We start from the raw sequence: 27,349 nt of genomic DNA, 5'->3' as shown, positions 1-27,349 counted from the left end.
AGATGAGGGTTGTGTATCATCTGCTCTGCTTTTTCACCAGCTAATGCACTCACAGCTGTTAGGTATGTTCAGGGCGTGTGGGAGAAGACGATTCCTCCTGTCATTGTGTAATGCTCTCTTGTCCACCCTGAAGCCCAGCTGGGGCTTACAGTGGCAGGACTTCCTTAAAAGACTTCTTCTCCAGGGATTTCCAACAGCATTATCATTAGGTCTCGCAATGGTTTCGTGAAGTGGATGAGTGGTATGATACTGTATCTGTTTCATGGTCAATGGAATTTCCAAATTTAACTAAATAAATCCTTAGGAAGTGAGAGAATGCATTCTTTTTCCAGATATTTAGGGTTTTTTTTCCTAGATGTGTAATTAAATGAGGTTAAGTTATACTATCTCATTTCCCTCATTAAACTTACCATTAACTCTCACTATTTTCATGCAGTAGAAAACAATAGTAATTTCATCTTTCATGCTTACTTTTTACAGAATACTATGAAACATAGTCTAGTCTTTTTGGCTGACCATTTATGGCAAAAGGAAAGATTGGTTTAGTAACAGTAGTACATAGAAGCAGTAACCTAGCATGAAATTAATTTCCAGGTGCTCACGGTAAGAAGTGAGATAGGTTATACAAATTTAGAGTGCGTTTTAAGACTGGAAGTAGGTGCTTACACTTTGAATAATTGTTTATTATTTGTGACTTGGGAGAAAAGGCAGTCAAGAATGCGTTGCCACACTTGAAACTGAGTTTTTATTATTTATTATTGTTATTGCTCACATCCATAGTTGTGCATAAATGTTCTTTGTACTGTAGCTAAGACTTGAGAGTTTGCAGGACATACAGTCCTGGTTTAGGTTTAGGCTGGCACCTGCTCTTGTGGAAGCATGCGTAACTTCTGCATATTGAGAACAAATTGCAGGAATGTCATCACAGCAAAGGACAGTTTATTCCTGGCTGGGTTGTCAAGTTCTTAAGCACAATTTCTGTTGCAAATTTTACATTCATTCTCTTTTTTATCTTTTTTACTCCCTCTCTCATAATTTCAAATGACCATTACAAGTAGCCTGACAAGTAACATCTCTAACTGTGTTTTGAGTGGGTTCATGTTTCAAGATTTGCTTCCAGATTCGCAAGTAGTCATGTTTTTCCAAAGTGCCTCTCAGATACAGCAATACTACTGTAGATTTTAAAATAATATTTGGAGCTAAAGTTTAGTATCAAGTGGGGAAGGCTAAATAGGCTTTAGTAGTATATAACTTGCACATGAATTTTTAAGAAGGAATAAACATCTCCTGAGGTAGAAGTCCTAAGAGTTGTGCACATACTTATCTAGAATTATTTTGTTGATGTTGCCACTAAGGCTTCTTGGACAGTTCTTACAGATGGAGTAACTTTGAAAGAAAAAGGCCCTGGTGGTTATGAAGGCCTCAAGATAACAGATGGCTTGTCACATCCATGTAATACAAGAGCAAGCAGGGACAGGGAAGTTCAAATGAAACTGGAGAGTGATCAAGGTAGTCAAATGAATTATTCATGGACAAAACTCTGCGTAATCAAATACAGCATGTGATACTTAGCACGTGGAGATGGCTTCTGGGCTATATGAAAAGAATGCCAGACTTAGGTGAAGAAAGGCAGAAAAAGTGATACGCTACTGAGTATTAACTTTGCTTCATATTAGGAACTGTGTGATCTAATGCCAGTAAATGTGTTAGCTTTGAAAACTGTTAAAAACATGCCTGGAAATGAGTGAATACTGAACTACTAAGTGAATGAAAATGAAAAAGTAAATTGTTGTGCACAACTGTCAGATGGTATAAAACTGATAAACTTTCCCAGTATTTCGGTATTCTGAATACATGCTTCCATTAAAAACTGATTTGAGTTCACCATAGAATCATAGAATTGTTTCAGCTAGAAAGAGATCTTTAAGATCATTGAGTCCAGCCTTTGCCCCAGCCCTATCAACCACTAGACCATTTCCATAAGTGCAACATTCAGCTGTCTCCAGGGACGGTGACTCCACCACCTCCCTGAGCAGGCTGCTCCAATGCCTGACAACCCTTTCAGTAAAGAAATTACTCCTAATATCCAGCCTGAACTTCCCCTGGTGCAACTTAAGGCCACTTCGTCTTGTTCTATTGCTTGTTACTAGGGAGAACAGACCGACCTTACTAAACAATATTCTTTCAAACACAAATGTTTCTGTGCTGTTAAAATAATTGGATGAGTCTTGAGTAATAATTACAAATCTGACAGTGAACAAATACACAATAAAAATCGACCATATATGACTTTTACAAAAAGATTCATTCTTATTGTAGTAAGTGTGATTATGGCTTTGCTATACTCTAAATAGTTTTATTGTGATTGGTTCTGTCGTTTTAGAGTACTAAGAAATATGCCCTGAAACAAGGAATCAAGTAGGCAAGGCAGGCAAGATTTTGTTTGGTAGAAGTAACTTCAGTGGATGTTAGTACAGATATTAGTAAAAGATATTAGAATATATTAGTATAATTATTTGTTTTATGTGCATATATAACAGATATTTTATTATCTACATGCTAGTAAAATTTGCTTTAGATAATAGATACTGAAGGGTATCTCTTGATATTTTTTTAGTGTACAAAAGATGCCTTATGTAAGAGCTGACTTCAATTTTCAGGAAAAGTAGAAGTGAAATCTTGCAAATTGGTTTGCAAGTGACACGCAAAATGAATCACAATCCACAAGTTTGGCAAAATCTTTGTGCTCTTCCCAATTACAAAAGTCAATGGGGCAGGAGCATCTGTGATGTCCAAGGGGTTGAAGCAATCTTCATTGTCCCATGTGATGCAGGGCCATATTCTACACAGGCTGTGTGCCTGGAGCTTTCTGCTGTAAATCTACTTGTGATTCTTGCAGAATTAAAACCTTATTCCCTTGAGTATTGTTAGAGATAAGATTGTCTCTGAGCAAGTAATAACATGTTTCCATCACTTGGTTCTGTAGGTAGTAATATATTTTCCATATAAAGATGAAGAAATGAGAGTAAAGCCAAGTCACTTACTGAGGTCAAATGGCAAGTCTGTGATAAAGCAAAAAATAGAATCCATTTCTTTTTGACTGCTCTTCTCTCTAATCAGTGGTGCATACTAAAGCATGTGCAAGAGCACATGGGGAGAATGAACATAGAAAGGCTTTTTGTAGAGGCAGACTGTCTCTGGTTACCATCAGTAATCTGAAGAGATCAGCCATAGTCATTCACACAAAGTTCTGGAATTTTGTTTACTTTAAAATATACAGTAAATTTTCTAGAATAAAATCGTTTCAACAGTAAAATAGCAAATTGATTTATCTTTCTGCATCAGTCATCAGAATGGTTACGTTTTGTGAACAATTGTGTAATTATATAAAAAAGGCTATTGCATGAGCTGCTCAGCTAAGATAAATTTCAGTACAGTCCTGTTAAGTTCACTGGTAAGTCATAATTTACACCAGCCATTGGTCTAGGCTACTGTGTTTCATCCTGAGATGTTAAAAAAAACCAGTTGTTAAATGAGCGTTTCATGTTTGTAAAATGCTGGATGCCAAGGGAAGCAAAGTATGAAAGTGCCATCAGTTCTGCTTTAAGCTAATTTCCAGTTTACTGGTTGCTGCTGACTTTGAATACCAGTTCAGGTCCACCTAAATATAGTTTAGACCAGTAGATTCAGTAGTTTTATCTTTTACCTAAAATAATCTTCATTTTTCACAGTCCTATGACTGACGCTACAGTGCTTTGTAGTATAGCACTTCTAGTGAAAGTGTTGCTACCAAAATCTCTATATTTGTTTTAGAATTACCTGAAATATATGCTCTGGTTTGGGTTGGAAGGGACCTTAAAGATCATGTAGTCCAACCTCTTGCCATTGACAGGGACACCTTCCATTAGCCCTGGTTGCTCCAAGCCCTGTCCAACCTGACCTTGAACACTTCCAGGGAACAGCCTCTCTGGGCAACCTGTGCCAGTGCCTCACTACCCTCACAGGGAAGGATGTCTTCTAATCTAAATCTCTCTGTCAGTTTGAAGCCATTGCCTCTTGTCCTGTCATGCATCCAGTGTTCTGAAAGGGATCAATAAAAACATGCATGTTCTGAAAGGAAGACAAAATATTTTGTTCTATCATCTCCCTGTGTGTTGACCTCTGTATAGATGTTACCGGCAGTTCACACAGATGGTTCACCTCTTATAACCTAGCCATCATGTGTTCCCACTGAAAATAGGTGGAATTATTAGAGAGGATCACACTTTTATCTAATATTTTTTAAACCACTTCATATTTTGGTTTTAGAAATTGGATCTCAGAAATGCAAGTTTTAAGCCAGTGTTTCAGTTGGTAATGTGCAATTCATCATGCTACACAAATCATTCTGTTGTCTTATCACCCTTGGGTGTTTCAAATTACTTCTTTTGACAACCAAGTAGATCCATATTTATGCTAAACTTTGACGTTTAAGCTCTGATCTTTATGCCTGCCCTACAGGACCAACTTTGTTAGTAAAAGCTTTTACTATAGTACTTTGAGAATGAATTTTATTATACAAATTTTGGTTTATTCTAGATTCTTTGTAAAGCAAGCAATTTAGCGTTGTTTTTTTAATTCTCTAGTCCTCCAGCTAAAAATAATCTCCCACACCGTTCTCTTCCTTTTATATGAATGATACTAAAAACAGGTTGTACCAAAAGTATATTGGAAAATACCATGCATAGTTCTTGGGTCCTTTGCAGGAACTTTTGTTCAGCAAATAGACACTCATGGACTTACCTTTCACACTTAAGAGTTGTACCATCAACTCTTGGTCATTTCAAGATGTGTGGAAAGTTTATGCTGGTTTTAATTGCTGGCAACAAAAATGTTATACATGTAGTTATAGATATCACTTTGGCATTTTAGAAACCTGATCATACTTGAGACCTGATTCTTTAGGCAAACAAATGTAACTTTAAAGGCTTTTCGGGTATGTACCAAAATTAGGTATCAGAAATGTTGCTCAGCAAGTAGTATGTAACAGCTATTTAGTCATGAAAGTAAATTGAAGAAAACTACTCTTTTCTCCTTCAATTTACAGCTCCACATTAGCAATATTTTGCTATTTATTTCCTGGAATTCAGGAAAAAAAAATTCCGAAAGCTGACACCAATTAGTGTGTTTTTATTATCAGAATGGAAAAAGTAAAGAAAAAATTTCTGGAAGATTAGTAAGCCACATTCTGGACAGTACATTCCCCACTAAGATGTGCAATTACATCTGTACTTGCAGAAATTCAGGTTTATGCAAAAGGACTCTAATATTACTCTTGCTGCAAAGAACAACCATCTCATGGAATGGCAACAAGGGCTTGAAAAGCTTAGGTGCATGGTACCGTTTTGCACATGGTTTTGTGTATGAGTAGCTTAGCTTCTTGAAGTAACAGACCTGATACCATGAATAGAGTTTTTCAGTGTGAAACTGATAGCGCTCCTTGAAGTAAAAAACTTTGCTAAAGAATATTTCATTGATTTTTTTCTTTCAAATTTAAAAAGAGAATATTTTTATCACACAACTTGTGTAATACTGTAATAAAATAGTTTTTTATGAAACTTCTATTTAAAGTATCCCTTTCTTAGAATATTTTATTTTTTTCTGTAGATCGAAAGGATGCAGAGGGCTGGGAAACAGTTCAGCGTGGAAGGCCTGTTCGATCTCGATCCACAGCTTTGGCAACAAAAACCCCTGTAGCTGCAGAGTCACTGAAGTCCAAAGGTGACGGTGACAAAGAAAACGTCATTTCACCACCATCAGAGAATAAGTGTGGGAATTTACTCAATGACAGTGATTCATCCAAAAGCACAGAGCTTGTACAGAAAGATCCTGTCAATCAGTCTGAAGGTCCTCTTATAGAAAGGACTCAGGTCAGTGCAATTTGGAAACATTTTCTAACCTTAAATCTTGCAACTTTAGAGCATTTTCTAAAGGTCTAGAGCTTTTATTGACTAACCAGATTGGAAAAAGAATTTGCAAATAATGCCTGTTTCAGTTAAGAAACAATTAAGATGTTGTCAAGACCATAGACAAGTTAGAAGTCATGAGATGAAACATATATTTTACAGTGCTATGGACAGGTTTCCCATGTTTTCAAAAAACTCAGTATTAGACACACCTCATATATAGAAGATTTCCAGTAGAAAGATCTCACTTGGGCAAGCTTATGAGCGACTGAAATGTATGTGGAGTTATTTGCATCACTCACTGTAAGATTGCCAGATGTTTTGTTAAAATTCTTTGTAATCTAATGACTTAAAAATCAGCATATTACATTTTTAAAATCTTGCAAATGCCTCTTGTTAGTTCACAGCATGTGCCTCAGAAGACAATGGGAGCACTGGCACACCATTGCAAGAAGATTCCTTACAGACAGTTTCTGAGATGCCTCTGATTCTCACAAGTACTGACTGCAATTCAAAAACTCTGCAGACTAATGAATCTTCCTCTGTGGTCACTGATACTATAGACCGACATCAAACAGAAAAAACTAAAACTGAAACTGATATGGATGCCTCAGATATTTCAAATGTGAGTGCTGCCAGATTGATTTCTGAGTAAATAATAATCACTAAGATTTCTGAGTAAATAATAAATATGGACTTGAATTTTCTCATTCTGTCTTGTACAGTGTCCTTTTTGGATAAGTCTCTAAGGTACTTACTGTAGGAAACTACTTTTAGCAGAGATACTTTTCATAATAGGACTAAATTCCAGTAAAGTTTCTGAACTTAATGCATTTGTATCTTTATAGTTTATTTGGAATAGAGAGATCTGTACTGTCATGACTTGCATATATATTTGCTGTGATTTTTTATTTCCTTCCACTATCAATCATTTTAAGTCAGACTCTCATTAAATTCTTACTTGAGTTCTGCTAATTATTCAAACTGGAAACACATGGGATATCAAAATTCTGTTAGAAGCAATGTAGATCTCTGCCTTTTAAAACTAGCTGAACTACTTTTCTGGGTCATTCTCTACAGCTAGCAATTTGGATGAATGCCACTCTTAAGCAACAGTTGCAAAGTCAGTTTTTATGTGTCTTACTGAAAAGAGTGTCCTTTCTTGTCTATAGGGTTGTGCAGGTTTGAAGGTGTGTCTGCTTTATTGAGGTTCTCTTAGTGGAGCAATATAGTAATGCTATGTAAAATCCAGGTTGTACTTTCAGGTTATGTTTTGTTTTGTTTTTTTCAGAAACTAGATTAAAATTCTGATTTGCAGAAGTTTTCCTGTAAATCACTTTCCCTTTAAATGTCTTTTACAAGCTAGACTCCTGCTAGGTAATTTCCAGTCAAGTATTTAGAACTGATTTTTAGCATCTCATCCACTAACATTGTTTCAGATTCTTGATTACTAACAGTTCAGGATGCCAGCAGTTTGGTGGGATCTGTGTCTCTTGTGAATGTTTTGCTGTTCCTGATTAGATTGCCCTGAACACAGATTTGTGTGTTGTCGGACATTGGTAGCTGGACTGGAAGTTAACTAGTTCATACTGAGCATTAGAGAAGGAAAGACAATTGGTCAGCATATTCAGGCTGACATTCTTGTCTTACTGTCTTGTTATCCATGTTGAGAAACAAGTATAGCCTGACATCCTATTGTCTTAACTATGGTAAAATTTCCAGATACAGTTCAACTGCAGATCCTTTTTGATCTTTAATACTTTGGAGCATGATTCGTTTTCTGGAGGTAACAGCAAGGCATGCCATTAGTATTTCAGAGTATACATTGCTTAATCCCTAAGACTGGGTATTTAAAAGAATAATTAGAGAAGGAACTGTCTTTGTTGCTGTTAATGTCAGTGTTCTTGTAATATATTTTGGAATTATGTGAGTAATTAATTATGTGTTTCATGTAGCTTTGAGATGAATGAATAATTGCTAACAGTTTTAATGGAGTTCATATTTTGATTATCTTCACAAAATATATCAGTAAAGGAACTACAAATAATTGGAGGTTGAACAATATATCATATAATTCATATTAACTATATGGAAACCACTTTTTTGTGCCTGCTACTGATTTTTGTGGTTTTTTTCTGGCTTTGTGTTTCCTACAGTCTATGGCAGAAGTCCTTGCTAAGAAAGAAGAGTTAGCAGATCGTCTGGAAAAGGCAAATGAAGAAGCCATTGCTAGTGCTATTGCAGAAGAAGAGCAGTTAACTAGAGAGATTGAAGCAGAGGAAAACAATGACATTAATATCGAGACAGATAATGATAGTGATTTCTCTGTGAGTGTTCAATTTAAGCTGTTTTTATCAGAGGAGTAGTCTGAGTATAGAATTTGTCAATATTAATTTTTGCATTAACATGTGTTTTATATGCAAATAAAGTCAATAATGTCATGTAATAATTATACTGTCTAAGGTATGTTTAGTTTTACTAAACTCAGCAGCACAGTCCTGCTGACTGGTCAAAAAGTCCTCTGATGTTGCAGTCTTTCTACATGTTTCTGTGTACAAAACTGGGACTTGTTATTTTCATTGCCACCACACGGGAGCTGCTCTAGGTGAAGCAAAAGTCTCTATTTCTGCCATTAGAAACAGCAGGAACAGCATCTGTCTTTGAGATGGCTAGTTCAGTTTGGGAACATGCTGAAAATGACTGAGTTGTCACTGTCTGATATGTGTGTATGCCTGTGAATTAAGGTTTCTGTTTTTACTGTCTGGGTCATATTAAATTTCAGACTTGTATGGGCAATGGAAGCATATCTTTCTGCGGTATGTCTATGGACTGGAGTGACGTTCTGGCAGATTATGAAGGTAAATTTTGATATGCTAATGTGCTTAACTTGGAATGACAGGATGTTTTAGAAAAATGCCCATTTTACTCATGGCCAGTTAAGTTTTCAGAAAATCCCCCTAACATCTAAATATTATTCCAAGTTGTGTTATTTTTTTGTCACTTTCTTAGTGACAGATGGACTTACTGTTGAAACTGTGTCTTGTGTCTTTGTTCTTCCGCTCTCTTCCACTATTAGAATTTAAAAATTTGCTATCCAGAATAATAAAATCATTAAGCATTGAAAATACATAGGGATTAGAGATGCTTTAGTCTCTGTTTACACCTTACTTAGGCTCAGGAGAACCCATTTCAGAGAGAACTTCAAGAGATATTAAGCCTCATTAATTTCACTTCTCCCAAAAAAAGTGTGTTTGAATTATCTTAATTTGTTTTCTTATGTACAGCTCGTGAATCATGGCGCCAGAGTAACTCTTGGGGAGACAGAGTGGAAGAAGAGCCTGCACGTCCACCTGGACATGGAATACACATGCATGAGAAACTGTCATCACCATCACGCAAAAGGTTTTAGAGTTGTACTTGTCTTGATTAGACAGTGAAAACAAGTAACCAAATTCATAATGGCATGAAACACTTAATAAATCTGCTTTATTTAAGTCCGTGGGTAGAAAGTGTTATAGAAATCAATATATTACACATACTATATAAAGATATTATGTATATATAATAGAAATCAGTATATATATATTCTTTTCATAATGAAATAGGTTTGTGCTACAATGTCCAGTAAGTAAAGATTAGAAGAACAGTATTTATATTTAGATGAAATGCCTTCCAATGGCCTGTTTGTTTTGTCTTACTGAAAATGATAGAAATGTTTATAACATTGTTAGTGAATGTTGTCTCACTTACTTTTGCTCTGTTTTTTTTTTAATTAAAAGAACAATAGCAGAATCCAAAAAGAAGCATGAAGAGAAACAAATGAAAGCTCAACAGCTGAGAGAAAAGTTACGTGAAGAAAAGGCACTAAAGCTTCAAAAATTAATGGAGAGGGTAAGTTTTCCGTAATACAAAGGAGCTGCCTTTCTAGTCTGCTGGCTTTCACAAAAGCTTCTTTTCCACATAGTCTAAATATGTTAGAGATTAAAACTAGCAGTTAAATTTTTACTTAGTCATAATTTTCACAGATGATTTGTACATCAGAGACATTAAAGAAAACATTATTTCAAATCATGAACTTCTGTGAGAGTACTGCTGATATACTGACTCAGATTTGGGGAAGGCATCATAAAAGTAGAAATATGTTGCATGTATCCAACATGAATGCTAAAACTTACTGAACTGAAGCAGTTAGCAAATCAGTGTATTTTGGGTTAAACTTAATGCAGGCTTTGTGTAGGGCTTCAAAATGTTTTATTACTGTAAGCTAAGCTTCAAGTATTAGAAAATTCTTAGGAAAATTCAGGCCCTATTTTCAGTTACTGTATTAGTAATGATTTTACTCAAAATATATAGGAGAAAGATGTACGGAAATGGAAAGAAGAATTATTAGATCAAAGACGCAGGATGATGGAGGAAAAACTACTCCATGCAGAATTTAAACGTGAAGTGCAGCTACAAGCAATTGTGAAGAAAGCACAAGAGGAAGAAGCTAAGGTAAGTTATTTTGTTTTAATGGGGGAACTGTTTAACATATACAAGTTACGCTTGTATATGTTTTGTACCTCACAGAGCTCATGAGTAGGTTGTGAAAGATGGTGCATGTTAGATATGAACACATGTGAACTGTGCAGTGGATGAACGCTGACCTCTAAAGTGGACATTTTTTCTCTTAAATGAATTTAAAATTAATTAGTTGTTATTAGACATCATGGTGGACTGGAACTAAAAATGGATTGAAATAGAGAATTGATAATTGTCTTACTGCTTTTGCTCTTTGCAGAGAGTATGGCAACATTTTTGGTGATAACTAGCCCTCCTGGAAGGAGTACATCTACTTATCAATTCTCTGCCTTCCAGCATGTAGACTGAGAAGTGAGGAGAGCTCATTGTTCTTCTCCTTTGTTTAACATCCATTCTTGATCCAGCATTCTGTGTCCTTAAGCAATAGTTCTGTTGCTATGTTTTGTATCACTAATACTGTTGAACAGTTGCAAATAAATAGAAACTTAGGGATAGCATATGACAATTACTCTAAAGTAAGTATTTTGTTCAGTGCTTCTCTGACTTCAGTATGTAATTTCATAAGGCAAGCACCAGATTAATGCTTTTTGGTTCACTTGATTCATATTACTTTGATAAACATTGCTGAGACTTAATTCCAGCCAGCAACTAAGCACCACACAGCTGTTCACTCACTCCCCATCCCTCACTGGTGGGATAGAATTGTCAGTGTAAAAGTGAGAAAACTTATAGGTTGAGATAAAAACTGTTTAGTAACTGAAAAAAACTAGAAGAATAATATTATAAGGAAAAGTAAAATAACAGAGAGAGATAATGCTCAAGACAGACATGTGATGCAAATGGAAGCAGTTGCTCACCACCAACTGATTGATGCCAGTCCCTGAGTAGCCCCACCAACCTCACCCCTGGTTTTACATGCTGAGCATGATGTCCCAAGGTTTGGGATATCCTTTGGATCAGTTGGGATCAGCTGTCCCACCTATGTCCCGTCTCAACTTCTTTTGCACCCCCAGCCCACTCGCTGGTGGAGTGAGGAGCAGACAAGGCCTTGTCACTGTGAAAGCACCACTCAACAGAACTAAAACATTCATGTGTTATCAACACTGTTTTCACCACAAATCCAAAATACAGCTCCATACTGGCTACTGTGAGCAATATTAACTCTACCCCAGCCAAAACCAACACAGCCTAAATGAAATATTTTAAAGAAAATATTTTTCACATGTAAAAATACATGCATCTCCTTCAAAATAAACTGTTACATGATATAATGAGCATGTATATATCCCAGCTGTGATTGGTGCAGCTGTTCTGTATTATTTAAGATAAGCACAGCAAAACTATCTTAACTTTTTTACATAGTTGCTGTTTCGGTCTCTTGGATTAAAATGATTTCTAGATTGTGTAATTCAGACTAACATACTTTCATTACTATTTCATTACAGCAGTGTGACTTCCATGATCATGTTAACTAAATCACACTTGCCCTAATTCCCAAGCTAAGCATATGTTTCAAGTATTGTCTGTGTTTAAATGTGTAAGATCTGCTGCCTCTTGAGGTTCTTGTGTTCTGGAAATAAAGGTTAATTGTGCCAGAAGGCTTTGGAGAAATAGCTGATGAGTAATGTAGCTGAAGACTATGGTAACTGTTGCTGTTTAATTGGTTATCTAAATTCCCAATGCTTACTAATTTACTGGACTGTGAAATCCATTATGTAAATGGATTCTAGTTCATAAACAAAGCAACAAATATTATCCCACCACCCTTTACATGATCTGCTGTTGTCTGTCTGTGTATCTCCTCTTGACTCCTTTCATTTGTGGATTCAGATAGTATTGAACTTAAGGGGTACAACAAAAGAATTTCTATTTTGGTCATAGCTTTGAGTATGGCTTATAGCTGATAAATGTTTATGATTTTCCTCAATAGCATTGGTTTTAAGATTTTGATTCTATTAAATCAAAGTTTAGTTAAATAAGAATTTGATTTTTGACATCCATGTAAGTTTCTAAAGCTTTTGCATTTAAAAGCCTAAAGTTGACAAGAACTTTCGCTCAGCAACCCTGTAGCAAGGACAAAATATTGGTTACCTTTATGAACCTAAGTAACAGAAAAGCATATTATTTGATATTTTTAGTATACACATTGAAGTACTATTAGCCTTTTCATATTATTTTCTTTTTTATTGTTGTTATTGTCCTGTGGTTGAAAAAAAATTATATATATGTTTGTGAAATAGGCTATACTGGTAACAGATATTAAGACAATGAGCTTTTCTCTTATCTATAGTATGCGTATTTTCATCTTTTTTGTTCAATAACTGCCTATATATTTCAAGTTAGATTAAAAGATCTGTTGGATTCTACTAGCATTTATGTATTCTACTGATTTATCCAAGTGGGTCTTAGCGTTCTGCATTTTGTGAATGACAGAAGACTGGGAAGATTTTCCTGGTATTTACCCAAAGTTTCTTGTTTTTTGGATAAAATGATTTTTTTTTTAATATTCCAGGGGCTCTCATGTTTAAAAAAGAAAAAAAAAACAAAACAGAACTAAACAACACAAGTAAAAACCCAAAACAAAAAAAACCCCAAACAAACAAAACCCCCAGAAACTCAAAGCCTTGTTCTCAACTGATAGATTTCTAACCTATTCTGGAGAAATGTCTCACCAGTTTGTCAAATGGTTAATTAACAAATGGATGGAACTCTTAAGAATCAGTCGTATCTCAGATGCTCAGATGTTTCCTTACATTTTCTGATTATTTGCAGGTAAATGAAATTGCATTTATAAACACCTTAGAAGCTCAGAACAAACGCCATGATGTGTTGAATAAACTAAAAGAATATGAACAGCGCTTAAATGAATTACAAGAAGAGCGTCAACGAAGACAAGAGGAAAAGCAAGCGCGCGATGAAGCAGTTCAGGTATACTACTCTACCTGTAGTTGCAGGGGGACAATGAAATATGTATTTGTTTTTCATTTGTCTGGGCAGTGTTTTTGCGTTCTACCTTATTGTTTGACTTCAGAAAAGTATACTGTAATTTGTTTCCTCCTGATACTGTTTCAGCACTAAGAGTCTTTAAGTAAGTCTTTAAAGCATCTATAGCGGAGGTATTATAGATGTTGGGTATGACTCATGGCTGTTTTAAGCTTTTGTATATTTAAGTAATTTCTTGTTCCATTATAAGAAAACTCTTAGGTTTTCGTAACACTTAAAACTTTGAGAGAGGAAACATAAAAACATTCCTTATTATATGCCTAATGTCATAACTGCATTCATTAGGTTTTACAGCATCCGTGAGAACCACATGTAAATGTATTGGTGTTCCTGGAATCCTGCTGTGGATTGGGGTTTCAGGATTTTGAGTTTGTTTTTTTTTTTTAAATGCAGCATTCCCATACTGTTTTCTCAGCCTCACACATCCATTTTTTTGGCATTGTTCTCTATCTAAAACATGAGTTTACCTCTATGTAAACCATCCTCTTCTCCATACATATCTCAGATCACCACAACTGTCAGAACTTAGTACTTGAAGTTAACAGCTGATTGTATCTCCATGTTGAAATATGGGGCATGGTACTGACTTCAGTGGTTCTGAATGCCATTTTTGAGACAAGGTACTACAGAAGTGGTGGATAAAAGTCTTCTTGAGAGAGTATATTTTTATCTGGAAAAGTAGCTTTCCAGATTGTTTATGAAAAATAGTGATCTTATTTCTTACTCATACTCCATTTTTCTAGACTGCAGCTTTCCTGGATGATTTTAGCTCTTTCTTGTCTCTAACAATTTTTTAGTCCTTTGGTCCTTTTAGTCCTTTCCTGGATTGTATAGGCATTAGGCTGTTCTAAGGCTGGTAGTTGAACTAGAACGAACAATGCAGACGAGCTTTCAGTACTAATTCCCACTTAAGACCACATGGTTGTCTCCATATCCTTTCTGCTAGACCAAGGATCACACTGATAGTTGCTGCTATGCTTTTGCTGTGCACAAGTTGCTTAACAGTTTAGCAAAGCTAACTGCTGTAGCTTCTCCTGCTGTCCTCTATAAAATGTGTGTTCCCCTCACCGAGGAGCTTTTCCTGCTCTGTTACGAAGCTGGACTATTCCAGTATAAAATGTTGTCTAACAGTGTAACTATGAACAAATAGTTCCACTTCAGTGAACTGAAAGGAGTCACAAGAATTCTGGCCTGTAAGTGTGAATTTAACTTCATGCAAAAACTCCTCAAACACTGGAACAATACAACACTTCTGAACATAACTACTTTTGCATTTACTGTAACAGTGGTGAACTTCTGTATGTGGAATTGCATCATTTAAAATTGCAAGGATTACAAAAATGGTATAACATTTTATTAGAATTTACTTTTCTATGACTAGGAGCGCAAAAGAGCCCTAGAAGCAGAGCGGCAAGCCCGAGTTGAGGAGCTGCTGATGAAGAGGAAAGAACAAGAAGCACGGATTGAACAGCAGAGGCAGGAGAAAGAAAAAGCACGAGAAGATGCAGCACGGGAGAGGGCCAGGTAATATTACAGTAATCCCTTTGTTACCCTTTCCAGCAATCTGCAGCTTCTCTATCCCAGTGGCACCTTCTTAGCTCTTCAGGCTTAGTATTTTAAAAATAGTGCTAATAATATTCCTGATGAATGGTTTGAAAGAAGAAATTAGGTGATAAGTAATAATTAGTAATCAACTCTGCAATAGATATATGTTGACAGTATATTAGACAATATAACATACAAGGCTGTATTTTATTATATTCATCTTAATTTTATTGCTAACAATACCTTTTAATAATTTATCTTTTTCGTATTTTAACTTAGTTCTCAAAGGAAGCAGGATTAATGTCCCCACGTTACTTCACTCTCCAGTAGCTTTTGAACTTACTGGCATCCTTTGGAGTTCACCTTTTTGTAAACATGAGAGATTACATTTATGAAGCACAAAACCAGGAAATTGGACCTCCTTAATTCTACTGCCTGCAAACTACTTGGTTTATGCTCTTGCACATAGTCAAAAGCTCACAGAGGGATTCTCATACAGGCTCTTCTTTCTTTTGAGCCAAACTTGAGGTGCAGAGGCATTGTGTCAGGTGGCATTGTGGTATATGAGAAAAGTTTACTTCAGGAAAACTTACTTTCTAATTGTTATTTAATTTGCCAAATTCTATTTGTAGTCACCTCTTATTATTCTCTCTTTTCCTACAGTTCCACAGTTCCATAAAACCTAGGTAGAAAATACATTTGTCATATGTCAAGAAGTTTTCACTAATTTTTATTGTCACAGTTTGTTTTCTCCAAAGTTGTCATAAAGAGGTTTGGGATTATTTTTTCTGCCAAGTGAAATATTCAGAAATATAGTGATAATCTTCTTTCATCTTCCAAATTCATGAGAGATTCAACTTTCAATTAGATGTTTGGTGAATTTGGAATGGGATCTGTGGCCTTCAGTAGGACTTCCTGGACCTTTCCTCAATATCCTGAGCCAATGTAACAATTGGAAGGGGTCCTTCAATATCTTATTCTCATTCACAGACACTTGAGAAAGATTAGAATTCCTCAAATTTCAGGAAACCCTCACTGTAAGCAAATGTGAAGTGATTGTCCCATTAACATCATTGCCTTCTGATGTTTTCTATTATTAGAACTTGTCTAAAGGCTCAAAGCATGTAATTCTTTGCACTTTTTGTTTGTCTATTTAAAATCTGCCACTTGCTTTTTTTGCACCCATTTTATTTCATTATTACTGTGAAGGCTAGCAGTTTCCAATTGCCTTCTGTTAGTACTATGTTTAAGCAAATTTCCTCTGTATTTGCTACTGTAGCACTAATTTTTAAGTGATTTGTAGTTGATATTGCAGTACCATGCTTGTATGTGTTTTTTGCCAGATGCTGATTATACAAGAGAGATTTTTTTCCTTTTTTAAAAAATAATTTTGGTAATACACTCTGGTGATTCTTTTATGTGAGAATCACCTCAAAATCATTGCATATCCTTAATAACTGTTCTGAGGTTTCTCTTATATAGTAGAATTAAAGGAGGATTCAAAGCATCCTGGTTTAGAAGATGGTCTTCAAGACCCGCCTGGACATGTTCCTATGCGACCTGATCTAGGTGAACCTGCTTCTGCAGGGAGGTTGGACTAGATGATCTCTAAAGGTCCCTTCCAACCCCTACCATTCTATGACTCTATGAGCTTACAGGAAGCTTGGACTTCAGCCAGTTTTGCTGGAATCTCAGAGTATCATTTTGGTATTTTGCTCTAGGGCTTTTATTTGTGCTGCCAGGATTTGACTCTTATCCTGAAGATTTAATACTTGCTGAAATTAGTAGGTTTTGGAATATCAACTTAAAGTTTCTTTAGTATAAGCTTTACCATGTGCATCTGGTGGCGATTAAAGCGTATTTATGAAGGAATAGTGTGCTTAAAACTGACATTAAAAGCCCTTCTGCCCTTATGGTAAAGTATGGTAAAGTTTTAGATGTAATTTCAGAGTATTTTATATTCCAAGGAACTGAAATCTGTAATATGGAAAATTTTGTTCTTGTCAATAGAAGTCATAAAACTGTATAATGTAACATAATCATGTAAAAAATATGCTCTTCAGAAGGGCTTATACAGGAATAATGTTTTTGCTCTATAAATTGAAACTTTAGAATTTTGTTCCAAATATTATTGATCCAGAAAATGCAATGATACCAATTTGTAATACTTTGTAAGGTTACATGAATATTTAAAAATGCATATTGAAGTAAACCGCTAATCACTGGTTGTGATCAGTTTCAGCCAATGGTGGGATTGAGTAGCTCCTTAAAACAAAAACAAAAACTGTAACTCAGTCTTCTTTAGGTACTTCGAGGGAGATAGCACATAAACTACCCAATGCTTCTTATCTATCGTCTCTTCTTCACCCTCCTTCATGCCCATGAAGGTTGGAAGAGTTCACTTAAATGTTCTGAAAGAACAGTTGTGTGCAGTGTTTATCATTAGACTTACTTCCTCTCTTGTCATCTTTCATATTTGTTTTTGTATTGTCTATGTGGTTTTGTTTTAAAATATTACTTTATCTGAAAGTTCTGCTTTTTCTGATTTTTTTAATGAATTTTCTGTTTAAAAAACCCAAACAACCAGAAATATACACAATACAAAAAATACTGTCTTTTGAATAATATCCTTTGTGTTATCCTTTGTAGTTTTGCCACTCTAATTTTAGAATGCCCTTTAAAAAGATGGCTAGTGTTTCTGGATGGCTTCTTCATTGCTCAGTTTTACTTTCTTTCCCATCTTTTTGTACAAAACAGCGTGAGTAGCAGATTTTCTTCACTTGTAGGGTTAAATTGCTCCCTTGGCTTACTGATCAATAGTAAGTTGTTCTTGATGGAAATGTTACCTGCATGTTTCTGCTTAATACAGTAACAAGTCAATTTATAGCTCTTGTTCTTTTCTCAGAAAAAAAAATCCTAAATCCCTGCAATAAGGTGATACTTAGGGGCCTCACAGGCTCTTACTGACATCCACATGCATGACAGCTGTGCTTTAGCACTTTGCTGGATGGGAAAGGAGAGTTGCTAGAAGTGAAGGTGATAACTGAAGTTTGAGACATGATTCAGTTTTTGGAAGAGAGCTATAAGGCAGGCAGGTTCAGTGCACAAAGTAGGACCTCACTGCAGTTATGTACAGAAGGTGATCAATAAATGCCTGATCTTTTGCTAACCCTTGCTATCTTCAACATTTAGAATTGCAGTATTCTAGAGCATGAGTTTATCACTCATGACTGCATTGATTCATGTTGGTCCAAATTTTGTCTACAACTTTATATATTCAGACTTTTGTCAATCTTTTCTACTGAGATATCTTCAGCTTCTTTTTTTTGGGGTGCTTGTTCTCCATTTCAAACAAATTATTCAATATTATGCATACCTTTCAGTAATGCAAATTTTCCCTATATTTATTATCTTTTTATTAGAGATCGGGAAGAGAGATTGGCAGCTCTCACTGCAGCTCAACAGGAAGCCATGGAAGAACTACAGAAGAAGATTCAACTGAAGGTATGGAAGGATACTTGGAGTTGAAAAACACATCAACAATATAGAATTTCTGAAAAAATATTTTCTGTATATATGTTTTACGTTTAGAAGATATTTTTATTTAGACTTTTGTATTTAAGAAGAGGACCTTGTTGTGAAATGTACACTGCATAGTTTGGAAAGAACATGACTGAACTCTATTGAAAGCCTGAAAATAAGAACAAGTAAATCTCTATTTTCTAAGAGAAGTCCAAGTATTTTTAAATTATATTGTGAGGAAAGTTTCTCACAGTGTTTAGTGAAGACGTTTCGCCAAATAGCCACACAAGATGCTATCCACAGGTATTGAAAGTCATGCCATCAACTGTGGCATGCTGTTTTCTTTTGTTTCATAAAGCATTCTAGTTATTTTATATAAGGGGGCTAAGGATTGAGCCTCTGGTACCTTACCTGTTCAGGTGAATTGATTGTCAGTGGAGAACCAAGTTATCAGAAGTTTTTAAGAGATATCCACTATTTTTCAGGAGAAGTAAAGCTGTATATTAAAAGATGTAAAAGTATATAATAATAAATAATATTTTTAAGAGTCTGAGGTGGAATTATGTATTAAAGTTTCAATTAATGATAAATTACGTAAATTTTTATTCTAGGATGGCTTATGTATATGTACAAATAATTTTTCATTTCAGCATTACTCTTTGCTCTAGTCTTTGTCTGAAGCACCATAGCTACATTAACTTGTGTTGTAAAATGCGGTTTTGTTAAGCACAGGTTCATACGTCAGCCTCTAATTGTAAATAACGGGTGAAAGTTTGTGCCATTCTCATGAGGGTTAGCTATGAAAAACCTCTGAAGGAATCCAATGAATTGTGCCTACTAATGCAGATAAATAACAAATATTTTTTTTATTCTATATGCAGGATTGAAATTCAAAATTGTATTCTGTACTGGAGTGTTTCATGAAGAACAAAACCAGAACTGAGATGTTAATTGTGACAGAGATTTACAGAAGCGTGTGCAACAGATGATTAATTGATAATCGCCTATAAACCAAAAATAGTGCTGGTCGAGTTTTAAATCATTGCATAATGTTAAAATGTCTGTGATGTGTGGTGACTTTTAATCCCTTTCAGAAATAAGAAATCATTTCAATTTAAGAGAAGTTCATCATAAATGTATAATATTTTGTAATTACCAATATTTCTTTGCACAGAGTAATTCCATTTGCTAGCTATAATTAATATGGTTTTCTCTGTTGCTTTGATTATTTTCCATTCAGCATGATGAAAGTATTAGAAGGCACATGGAACAAATTGAACAAAGAAAAGAGAAAGCAGCTGAATTAAGTAGTGGAAGACATGCTAATACTGATTATGCACCAAAACTTACACCATATGAACGAAAAAAACAGTGCTCATTATGCAATGTAATGGTAAGTTGGATAGAGTGAATACTGTCAGAATTCCAAGGTCAACCTAAGCCTTGAAGCTACAAATTATGCTTCATTCACAGATGAGAATGCTGCACATCTATGTCCCTGCTCTGGTTTTGTAAAGCCACCTTATTTTGGATTCTTCTGTCTATAAATCAGATGATTTAGGGAAGATTTGAAAGAACTGTAGAGTGGTAGGTAGGATGTAGATTTTAGACAGTACTCAATTATTAGCTGTCTCTTCTAAGAAAAACAGGAAGCACAATTAAATTAACAGGTAATTAAAAACTAGATTTAAAGCCAAGAATGCAATTTTTACGTAGCAAGTATCTGAGATGTGAACACCTTGTTATAAAATCCTATGGGTATCTGAATTTAACATGACTTCAGGGGATGATTGGACAAGTATAATTGGATGGAAAGTCACTGAAGGATCCTGGATACAGAGATGTTCTTGAACTGAGCATGATTGGAAGGCTAAAAGTGTTGAAGGAGAGAACTGAGGTTTGCATTGTCCTTTATTTCTCCTTAGGTATGTTATTTTTTTTGGTTACTATTGAAAGCCAAGGACTTTGCTAGGCAGACCTCTGGTCTCAACAGGGTATGTCTTCTTGTGTCCACCATTCCATATATTCCAGGAATGGAGGAGAAGAGGAAGCCTTACAGTAACTTCATAGGAACCAGGGTGATTCTATGCTTTATAATTTCAAATCCTATACTTGAAATTATGAACATACTCCTGACAAATTGTCATATATTTAAACCACCGTTATGTATAGATTAAAGAATTATTGAGGGAAAAAATTACCAAAAAATTAAAAAATTAAGTCATTGTCATTGCAGATTTCATCAGAAGTATACCTTTTCAGCCACATTAAAGGGAAAAAACACCAACAGGCTGTGAGAGAAAACAGCAGTATACAAGGACGAGAGCTTTCAGATGAAGAAGTGGTAAGTTTTTTGTAATTCTTTTCCCTATATTCTGGTTTTAAATGCCATCGAACTGAGTAGCCTAAGAAAGTCTAGAAGATTCTTATAAAAAGAATTTAACAAGAATATTTATGTTAGCATGGGAATAATAGTGCCTTTCTGAAAATGGACTACCAGTGAGAAAGAGTGAAAGAAACGTTGGGATTCAAATATGTGGGGCAATTGCCACTTGAAATAGATTCTGCATAGAATGTTACTAATTGCTTTTTTATTAATCCAGAGGTGTTTTTCATTGCGTTTATCTGTTCATCATAAAAATCTAGTGTTCTACATTTTGTTCTTCTTTTAGTTTTCCCTTCCAGTTTCTTAAAATATCTTGGTCCTTTTTTGAGATTATCAGATGTGCATCAAGGTCAATAATACTGAAAATTGCAGTGTTAAATTACTTTGAAATGTAAGATTGGAAATGTTTTGCAAGTGTTACCATTGCTAGGAAGAACAATAATTAGTTTTTCAGTAACGTCTTTAGACAAATTGACAGGGGTGATTTTGAGGAAGAACTGAGGACATTTTGTACAAAATCAAGAAGCTATGCTGTTTTAAAGAAAAGATTTCTGAATGGTTGTCTGATTTAATGTCTCGTTGCTGCTGCCTGAACTGAACTACAGTATTAAGTCAAGGCCTTTTATATGAGACATAACAGTTAGACTTTGAGTTTTGTCTTATAAAAAAAAATTGTGAATGCCCATGTATTACACCTGTCAGGTGTTAGGAGGAAATACTGTACAAGCCAGTTCTCCAGGGATAATTCACATTTAACTTTGTTGTGCTGGAAATGTTTCCAGCCAAGCTGATTGAAATGAGACCGCTCAGTACTTAGAATTTTTTACTGTTTCCTTCCTTTCCTTGTTCCTGATACTGTTTTTATTTGTTGAAGCCTTCTCTTTGTTTACAGTTTCTTACAGCCAGTAGCTACATCTTTTTGTTTATTTTTTTAAAAAGATTTTTATAGTTAAGTCTCTGAGGTACTGAAATCCACAGAGAGGTGGTTATTACTGGAAAAACAGAAAAAGAAAATTGGCTAGAATAGTGTGGAAGAATAAGTTTTTGCTGAGGTAGTTTGCCTACCCCTTCCTAGATGTAAAGAAAGTACATAAACTATCGTTTCAGTCTGTTTTACAGTGGTTAGTAGGAGCCAAGTGGTTTGGGGTTTTAGATGCCAGGTTTACCTAATTGGATATATGAGAGAAGGCTTCGTACTACATCAGTTTCCCTAGAAATATAATCCCTGAGATTTCCCAGAATCTCTCATGTTGGTACACACACCGGATTGTGGGCAATCTATAATACTGAAATTTTCTTTTATCTGTCTAGCCCTTGCTAGACACTATCTAGCCACTGATAACTAGACACTAATTAGACACTATCTAGACACTATCTAGCACTGATAGATCATGCTGGGCAGCTGTCTCAGATGAATATGGAGGAAAGCAGTGAACTAGATTTTCTTTTGACTGGTTGTTATACACTGTTCACAACATCTAATTTGATAGTTTAATAATTCCAGCTTCCAGAAAATGGGATCACATTGTAACAGCTGCATTTGTGCCCAGTTGGTGTAAAAGAAATTCCACTAGAGGGCACAGATATCTTGAGTTTTGTGGTGCTCAGCAATGTAGCTTAAATCCAGTGTTGTTCAGTACAACATTTCAATGTCAATTTAAGACCAAGACAAGATAAAGGTATGGGATTTATTGAATGCTTACTTAGTGCAGGAGCAAAAGGTTTCAACTGAATCAACAACTTGGTAATTACAATATCAGATGCAAATATTCTTATTCAAGGTAGCATTTGTCGTACTGGCAAATATTGATGCTTCTGTTGTTATTTAGTATTTTATTCCATTTGTTATTTAGTATATAATTTATAGGTATATTTTAATTAATCTAAGTATACAGTTCCGAACTCTATCACAATCTGAAATTTCCTTGGATGGAGGCCCCCTCTGGTTCTTTGGATTTGGGGGGTTTTTGATTTTTAAGAAAGCAGTAATGAGATATCTGTGCTAGAGGTATAGCCACTGTAAAGTAGAAAAGGGATTTTATTTATGAGAGAAATGTGCTTTGTGTACCTTTTTATTGAACATGCGTAATTAATGCCAAACTTTGCCTCCTCCACAAGTAAAGCATTCAGTAACTTTTAAGTTTTTTAATACTTGCAAAAAATATCCAAAGTATTTTATAGAAGTAAATTTGTATTCCAGGGAAGCATTATCGCGTTCACAGTTACTTATTCATCACTGTTTTCAATTCTTTAGTTTGTGAGAGGGTATCTGTAGTGAGAATACACTCATACTACTTAAAGTTATTACTTGTCATGTGTGATGTCTTTACATTATATATATCTTGTCTGTGACCCTTATTCTTTGACATAAAAGATTTTATTTATATCACCTTTGACCTAATAAAATTTCACCTTTAACCTTATGCACTTGACACCTCAGATAACTTACTCTTGACCTTTGACTCATTTTATGTTAAGCCTGTTAAGTATAGTAGGTAGCTGCCCGAAAAGAAAGATTTTTTAAAAAAATTGTAATCTGATCATAGACTTTCTTTATTATTACTGGAGACATCACAGAAGGACTTTAAATTATTTTATTTAGAACATAATGTTATCACAGAAAGTAAGATTTAAGTCCTTAAGACTTTGGAAACTAAGTTAACTGATTAGATCGTTTGTCTTCATACAGAAAGGACTTTTGTTAGTTGATTATAAGCAAAAGATTAAAAGCTGTACTGAATGATGGTTAACACTAATTTCTCTGAGTCAGTTGGATACTAGTAATTGATTTTACCAGACATAAAAAGAAACTATAGTATTCTAGGTTTTTTCCCTTTGCTATAGCATCTATAGGTTCTGTAATTTTACAAACATTTTTTAGAGATAAAAATAGACTTTATGTTGGAGCAGTTTTGCATTGGTCTGTAGTTAAGCATATATTGTGCTTTTAATTCCAGCGTATATTATGCAAGAGCTGACAGCTGGTGTTAGGTCATCAATAAGATGAATTCACTTGTAAATGCAGTAGTTAGTGAAACTCACCAAGAAAATAGTTTCGTTATGAGTGAAGATACTAAAAATGAGCAAGCATGAACTTATTTCCAAGATAGTATGACAGCTTCATTTAATCTGTTTTGGGAGTTCTCTTCATTTGGATATTTGCTTGTCTCCATCTGACGAGGATCTAGATTTCTCTTAAAGCAAACATCTATTGATTTTGAAACAGTGGTTATCATGTGCCAGCAAACTAAGTTCTGTTCGTATTTCTAAACTTCCTTTTTAACTTCTTTTATCTGATCTCTTATACATTCATATGGATGGCAAGACTCTTTCAGCAGGGTAGGCTTCAGGCTAAAAGTTTTCTTTCCTTCATTCTATTTCAGAAAATTGTAACAATATTACTGTCCCACATCATTTCACCATTCTTTTCAGTGCTGTAACGGTATTCTGTCTACATTTTCTCTCTGCTTAAATATACATCATCATCCATCAAACTTACAGCTTTACCTTCTTTTTGTATTGCTATTTGCTATGCCTATCTGCTTGCTGAATATTCATATTACTTTCAGTTCAGCAAAAGATGTAAACAATGTATGCACTTTGGTTTCATTTGCTTCACTGGAATGAGTATGTTTTAAGTTCTGGCTAATTGTCTTTCTCAATCAAAGTCTGTGTGACAGAAGGGGCTTTGGACACAAAGGCCGTCACTGAAAAAGTGGCTGTTGAGAGCCTTAGGCCAACACGTGGTTGTTTCATTAGTCTGAGGAGTCTCTGCAGGGACCTTGTAGATGTTTGCTTCCACCTGTAATTCCTAGATTATTTATTCTTTTTTATGCCCTTCTACTTTCTCTTTTCTCTTTGTCTTTCTTGTCTGTCCTAGTTTTCTTTGAGAAACATACATAACAGCAATAATCGTTACAGCTTGTGTCCTTTGAACGTTGTCCTGTCATGTGGATCTCTTGTCATTTAAATTCCATGGTTTAAAGGCATTGTTGCAGTATAAAACATGTAATTCCATGCACTCTATGCATGTTTCTAGTAAGTGAAATGTACTTCTGAATCTATTGGAAATGATAACTTGGCAGATCCAGTTAATTTATTAATTTATAAATGAATGCTAGAATGATGTATATTGCAAACGAAAATGGAGGAATATTAATGAAATTTGGTTTGCATTTGTGGAAAATATGTTTTTTTATTGGGAAAGGAAACTGACTATATTGTCATGATAGAAATAAAACAAAGAACTTCTTAGAGACATATTTAGATCAGATGAAAGTATAATCCCGTGATGGAGCAGAGAAATTGTTGTTGTCTGAAGACTGACAGCATTAAAATATGAGAATTTCTAGAAAGATGTGTTTAGTTGAGCCCACCCACATTCTTTTTAAAAAAAACAACCCAGATAGTCGGTGACTAAAGCTTACTCCATAGTGTGGGTTGTCAAGTTGGCTGGGGTTGCAGTGCAAGCCTTTTCTGGCATAAGTCTGTCTAGATTGTAGAAGGATCTGATTTACAATGTGCTTAACTGTGCTGGCAAGCTCCCCTGGTACAGACACTGTTACACTGGCAGGATTGCACTTTTGCCAGGATGTGGTGAGAGGCTGCCTGAGAAAGAGAGTTGTGCTAGTACAATTTCTGTTCCAACCGTGTAAGGTTTATAGCTAGCACAATACACAAGCAAAGCTGATGCTTATATGACTTGGAATTTCTAAAAGCTTTTTAGAGATGAGAGGTTGGTTTTCTTTAGGAATTGAGCTGTTTTCTCAAAGTTGTGTGCTGCTTCCTTTATTTCTTGCAGAGGAAATTACTGAGGGAAAGAGACATAGGAATGTTTTTGTACCTGAACTTTTCTCTTCTGTATCTACAAGGAGCATTTTTGTCTAGAGACATGATGATACCTGTAACTTGTTATTTTTCTAAATTGTTTTCATTGAAATTATACGTAACTATTGTTTTATTGCTTCAGCCTTAACAGTATTGGGAAAAATGCTTTTTGTTTTCCATTTAGAATTAAAATGTTTTCAAGTTCAAGAATAGTATCCTGTGAACTCCTTCAGTAATCTAATAAGCTCAATGAAAATTAAAAACTCTAAAGACGAACAGGTTTTTCATTTTGTGTAGCAGAGGAGTTTGAAGTAGTTATATGTGTCAGTATATGGTCTTTGAAAAATTGTTGTGAGAGACTAATAATTACCTTTTGTTCTTCTTGAACATTGATGTATGTTAAATGTCTACTTATATTCATAGAATCATTGAATGTTTTTGATTGGAAGGGACCTTAAAGATCATCTAGTTCCAACTCCTCTGTCAGGGGCCAGGGACACCTTCCATGAGACAATGTTTTTCCAAGCTTTGTCCAGCCTGGTCTTGAAAGCTTCCAGGGAATGGGGCTTCCACAGCCTCTCTGGGCAACCTGTTACAATACCTCCCCACCTTCACAGTGAAGTCCTAATATATCATCTAAAATCTACCCTCTTTCAGTTTAAAGTCATTAACCCCATGTCCTGTCACCACATGCCCTTGTCCCTCTCTGGCTTTCTTGTCAGCCCCTTTAAGTACTGGAAGGCTGATAGAAGGTCTTCTGTGAGCCTTCTCAGGGCTGAGCAACCTCAGCTCTCTCACCCTGTCTTCATAGGAGAGATGAAGATCATGTTTATGGCCTCCATTGGGTTTACTCCAACAGCTCCGTGTCCTTACATTTGGGACTGCAGAGCTGAATGCAGTAGTCCAGATGGGATCTTCAGGGAGAGCAAAGTAGACAGATTCACCTGTCTTGACACACTGGTCATGCTTTTCATGAAGCTAAGGATATAGTTGGCTGTCTGGGCTGCAGGCACACATTATTGGCTCGTATTTCACTTGTCATCCACCAGCACCCCCAAAGTCCATCTCTGTAGGGCTGCTCTCAATCCACTCATTGCCTAGCCTGCACATGTTTGGAATTGCCCTGACCCAAGTGCAAGACCTTGTCCTTGGCTTTGTTAGACGTCATGAGGTTCTCATGGGCCTACCTCTCAAGTCTGTCAAGGTTCCTCTGGATGGAATCCCTTCCTGACAGTTTGTGACCACACCATGCAGCTTGGTGGTGTTTGCACAGTTGCTGAAGATGCCCTCAAACCCACTGTCCATGTTGCCAACAAAGACGTTCAACAGTGCTGGTCCCAGTCCCGACCTCTGAGGAACGACATTCATCACTGGTCTCCACTTAGCCATTGGGCCACTGACCGCAACTTTGAGTATGACCAGCCAGCCAATTCCTTATCCACTGAGTTGCTTAAAATGTCAAACCATGTCTCTCCACTTTGGAGACCATAACAAATTTTTTGCATAAATCCAGGTAGATGATGTCAGTTATTTTTTTATGTCAGGTAGATGATGTCAGTATTTTTATGATGTCAGTTTATTTTTTTGGACTAGATGATCT

General features: G+C 35.5%; 1 protein-coding gene across 2 annotated transcripts in view; it reads left to right on the top strand.

The window, feature by feature from the left end:
• The window catches only part of SCAPER (S-phase cyclin A associated protein in the ER), a 166,782-nt gene that overhangs the window by 41,989 nt on the left and 97,444 nt on the right, over positions 1-27,349 (top strand). For both annotated transcript variants that reach the window (XM_062000213.1, XM_062000212.1), the window contains exons 9-20: positions 5,647-5,909; positions 6,346-6,570; positions 8,102-8,272; positions 8,728-8,803; positions 9,230-9,347; positions 9,725-9,836; positions 10,299-10,439; positions 13,239-13,394; positions 14,851-14,993; positions 18,437-18,518; positions 19,777-19,929; positions 20,773-20,880. In XM_062000213.1, coding sequence (XP_061856197.1) covers positions 5,647-5,909; positions 6,346-6,570; positions 8,102-8,272; positions 8,728-8,803; positions 9,230-9,347; positions 9,725-9,836; positions 10,299-10,439; positions 13,239-13,394; positions 14,851-14,993; positions 18,437-18,518; positions 19,777-19,929; positions 20,773-20,880 — 1,748 coding nt within the window. The remainder of the gene's footprint in view (positions 1-5,646; positions 5,910-6,345; positions 6,571-8,101; positions 8,273-8,727; positions 8,804-9,229; positions 9,348-9,724; positions 9,837-10,298; positions 10,440-13,238; positions 13,395-14,850; positions 14,994-18,436; positions 18,519-19,776; positions 19,930-20,772; positions 20,881-27,349) is intronic.

The sequence above is a fragment of the Colius striatus genome, chromosome 7 (genome assembly GCF_028858725.1).
Source record: "Colius striatus isolate bColStr4 chromosome 7, bColStr4.1.hap1, whole genome shotgun sequence".
NCBI lineage: Eukaryota > Metazoa > Chordata > Aves > Coliiformes > Coliidae > Colius > Colius striatus.
The sequence above is the reverse complement of the archived record's forward strand: the minus strand, read 5'-3'. Positions and strand labels throughout refer to the sequence as shown.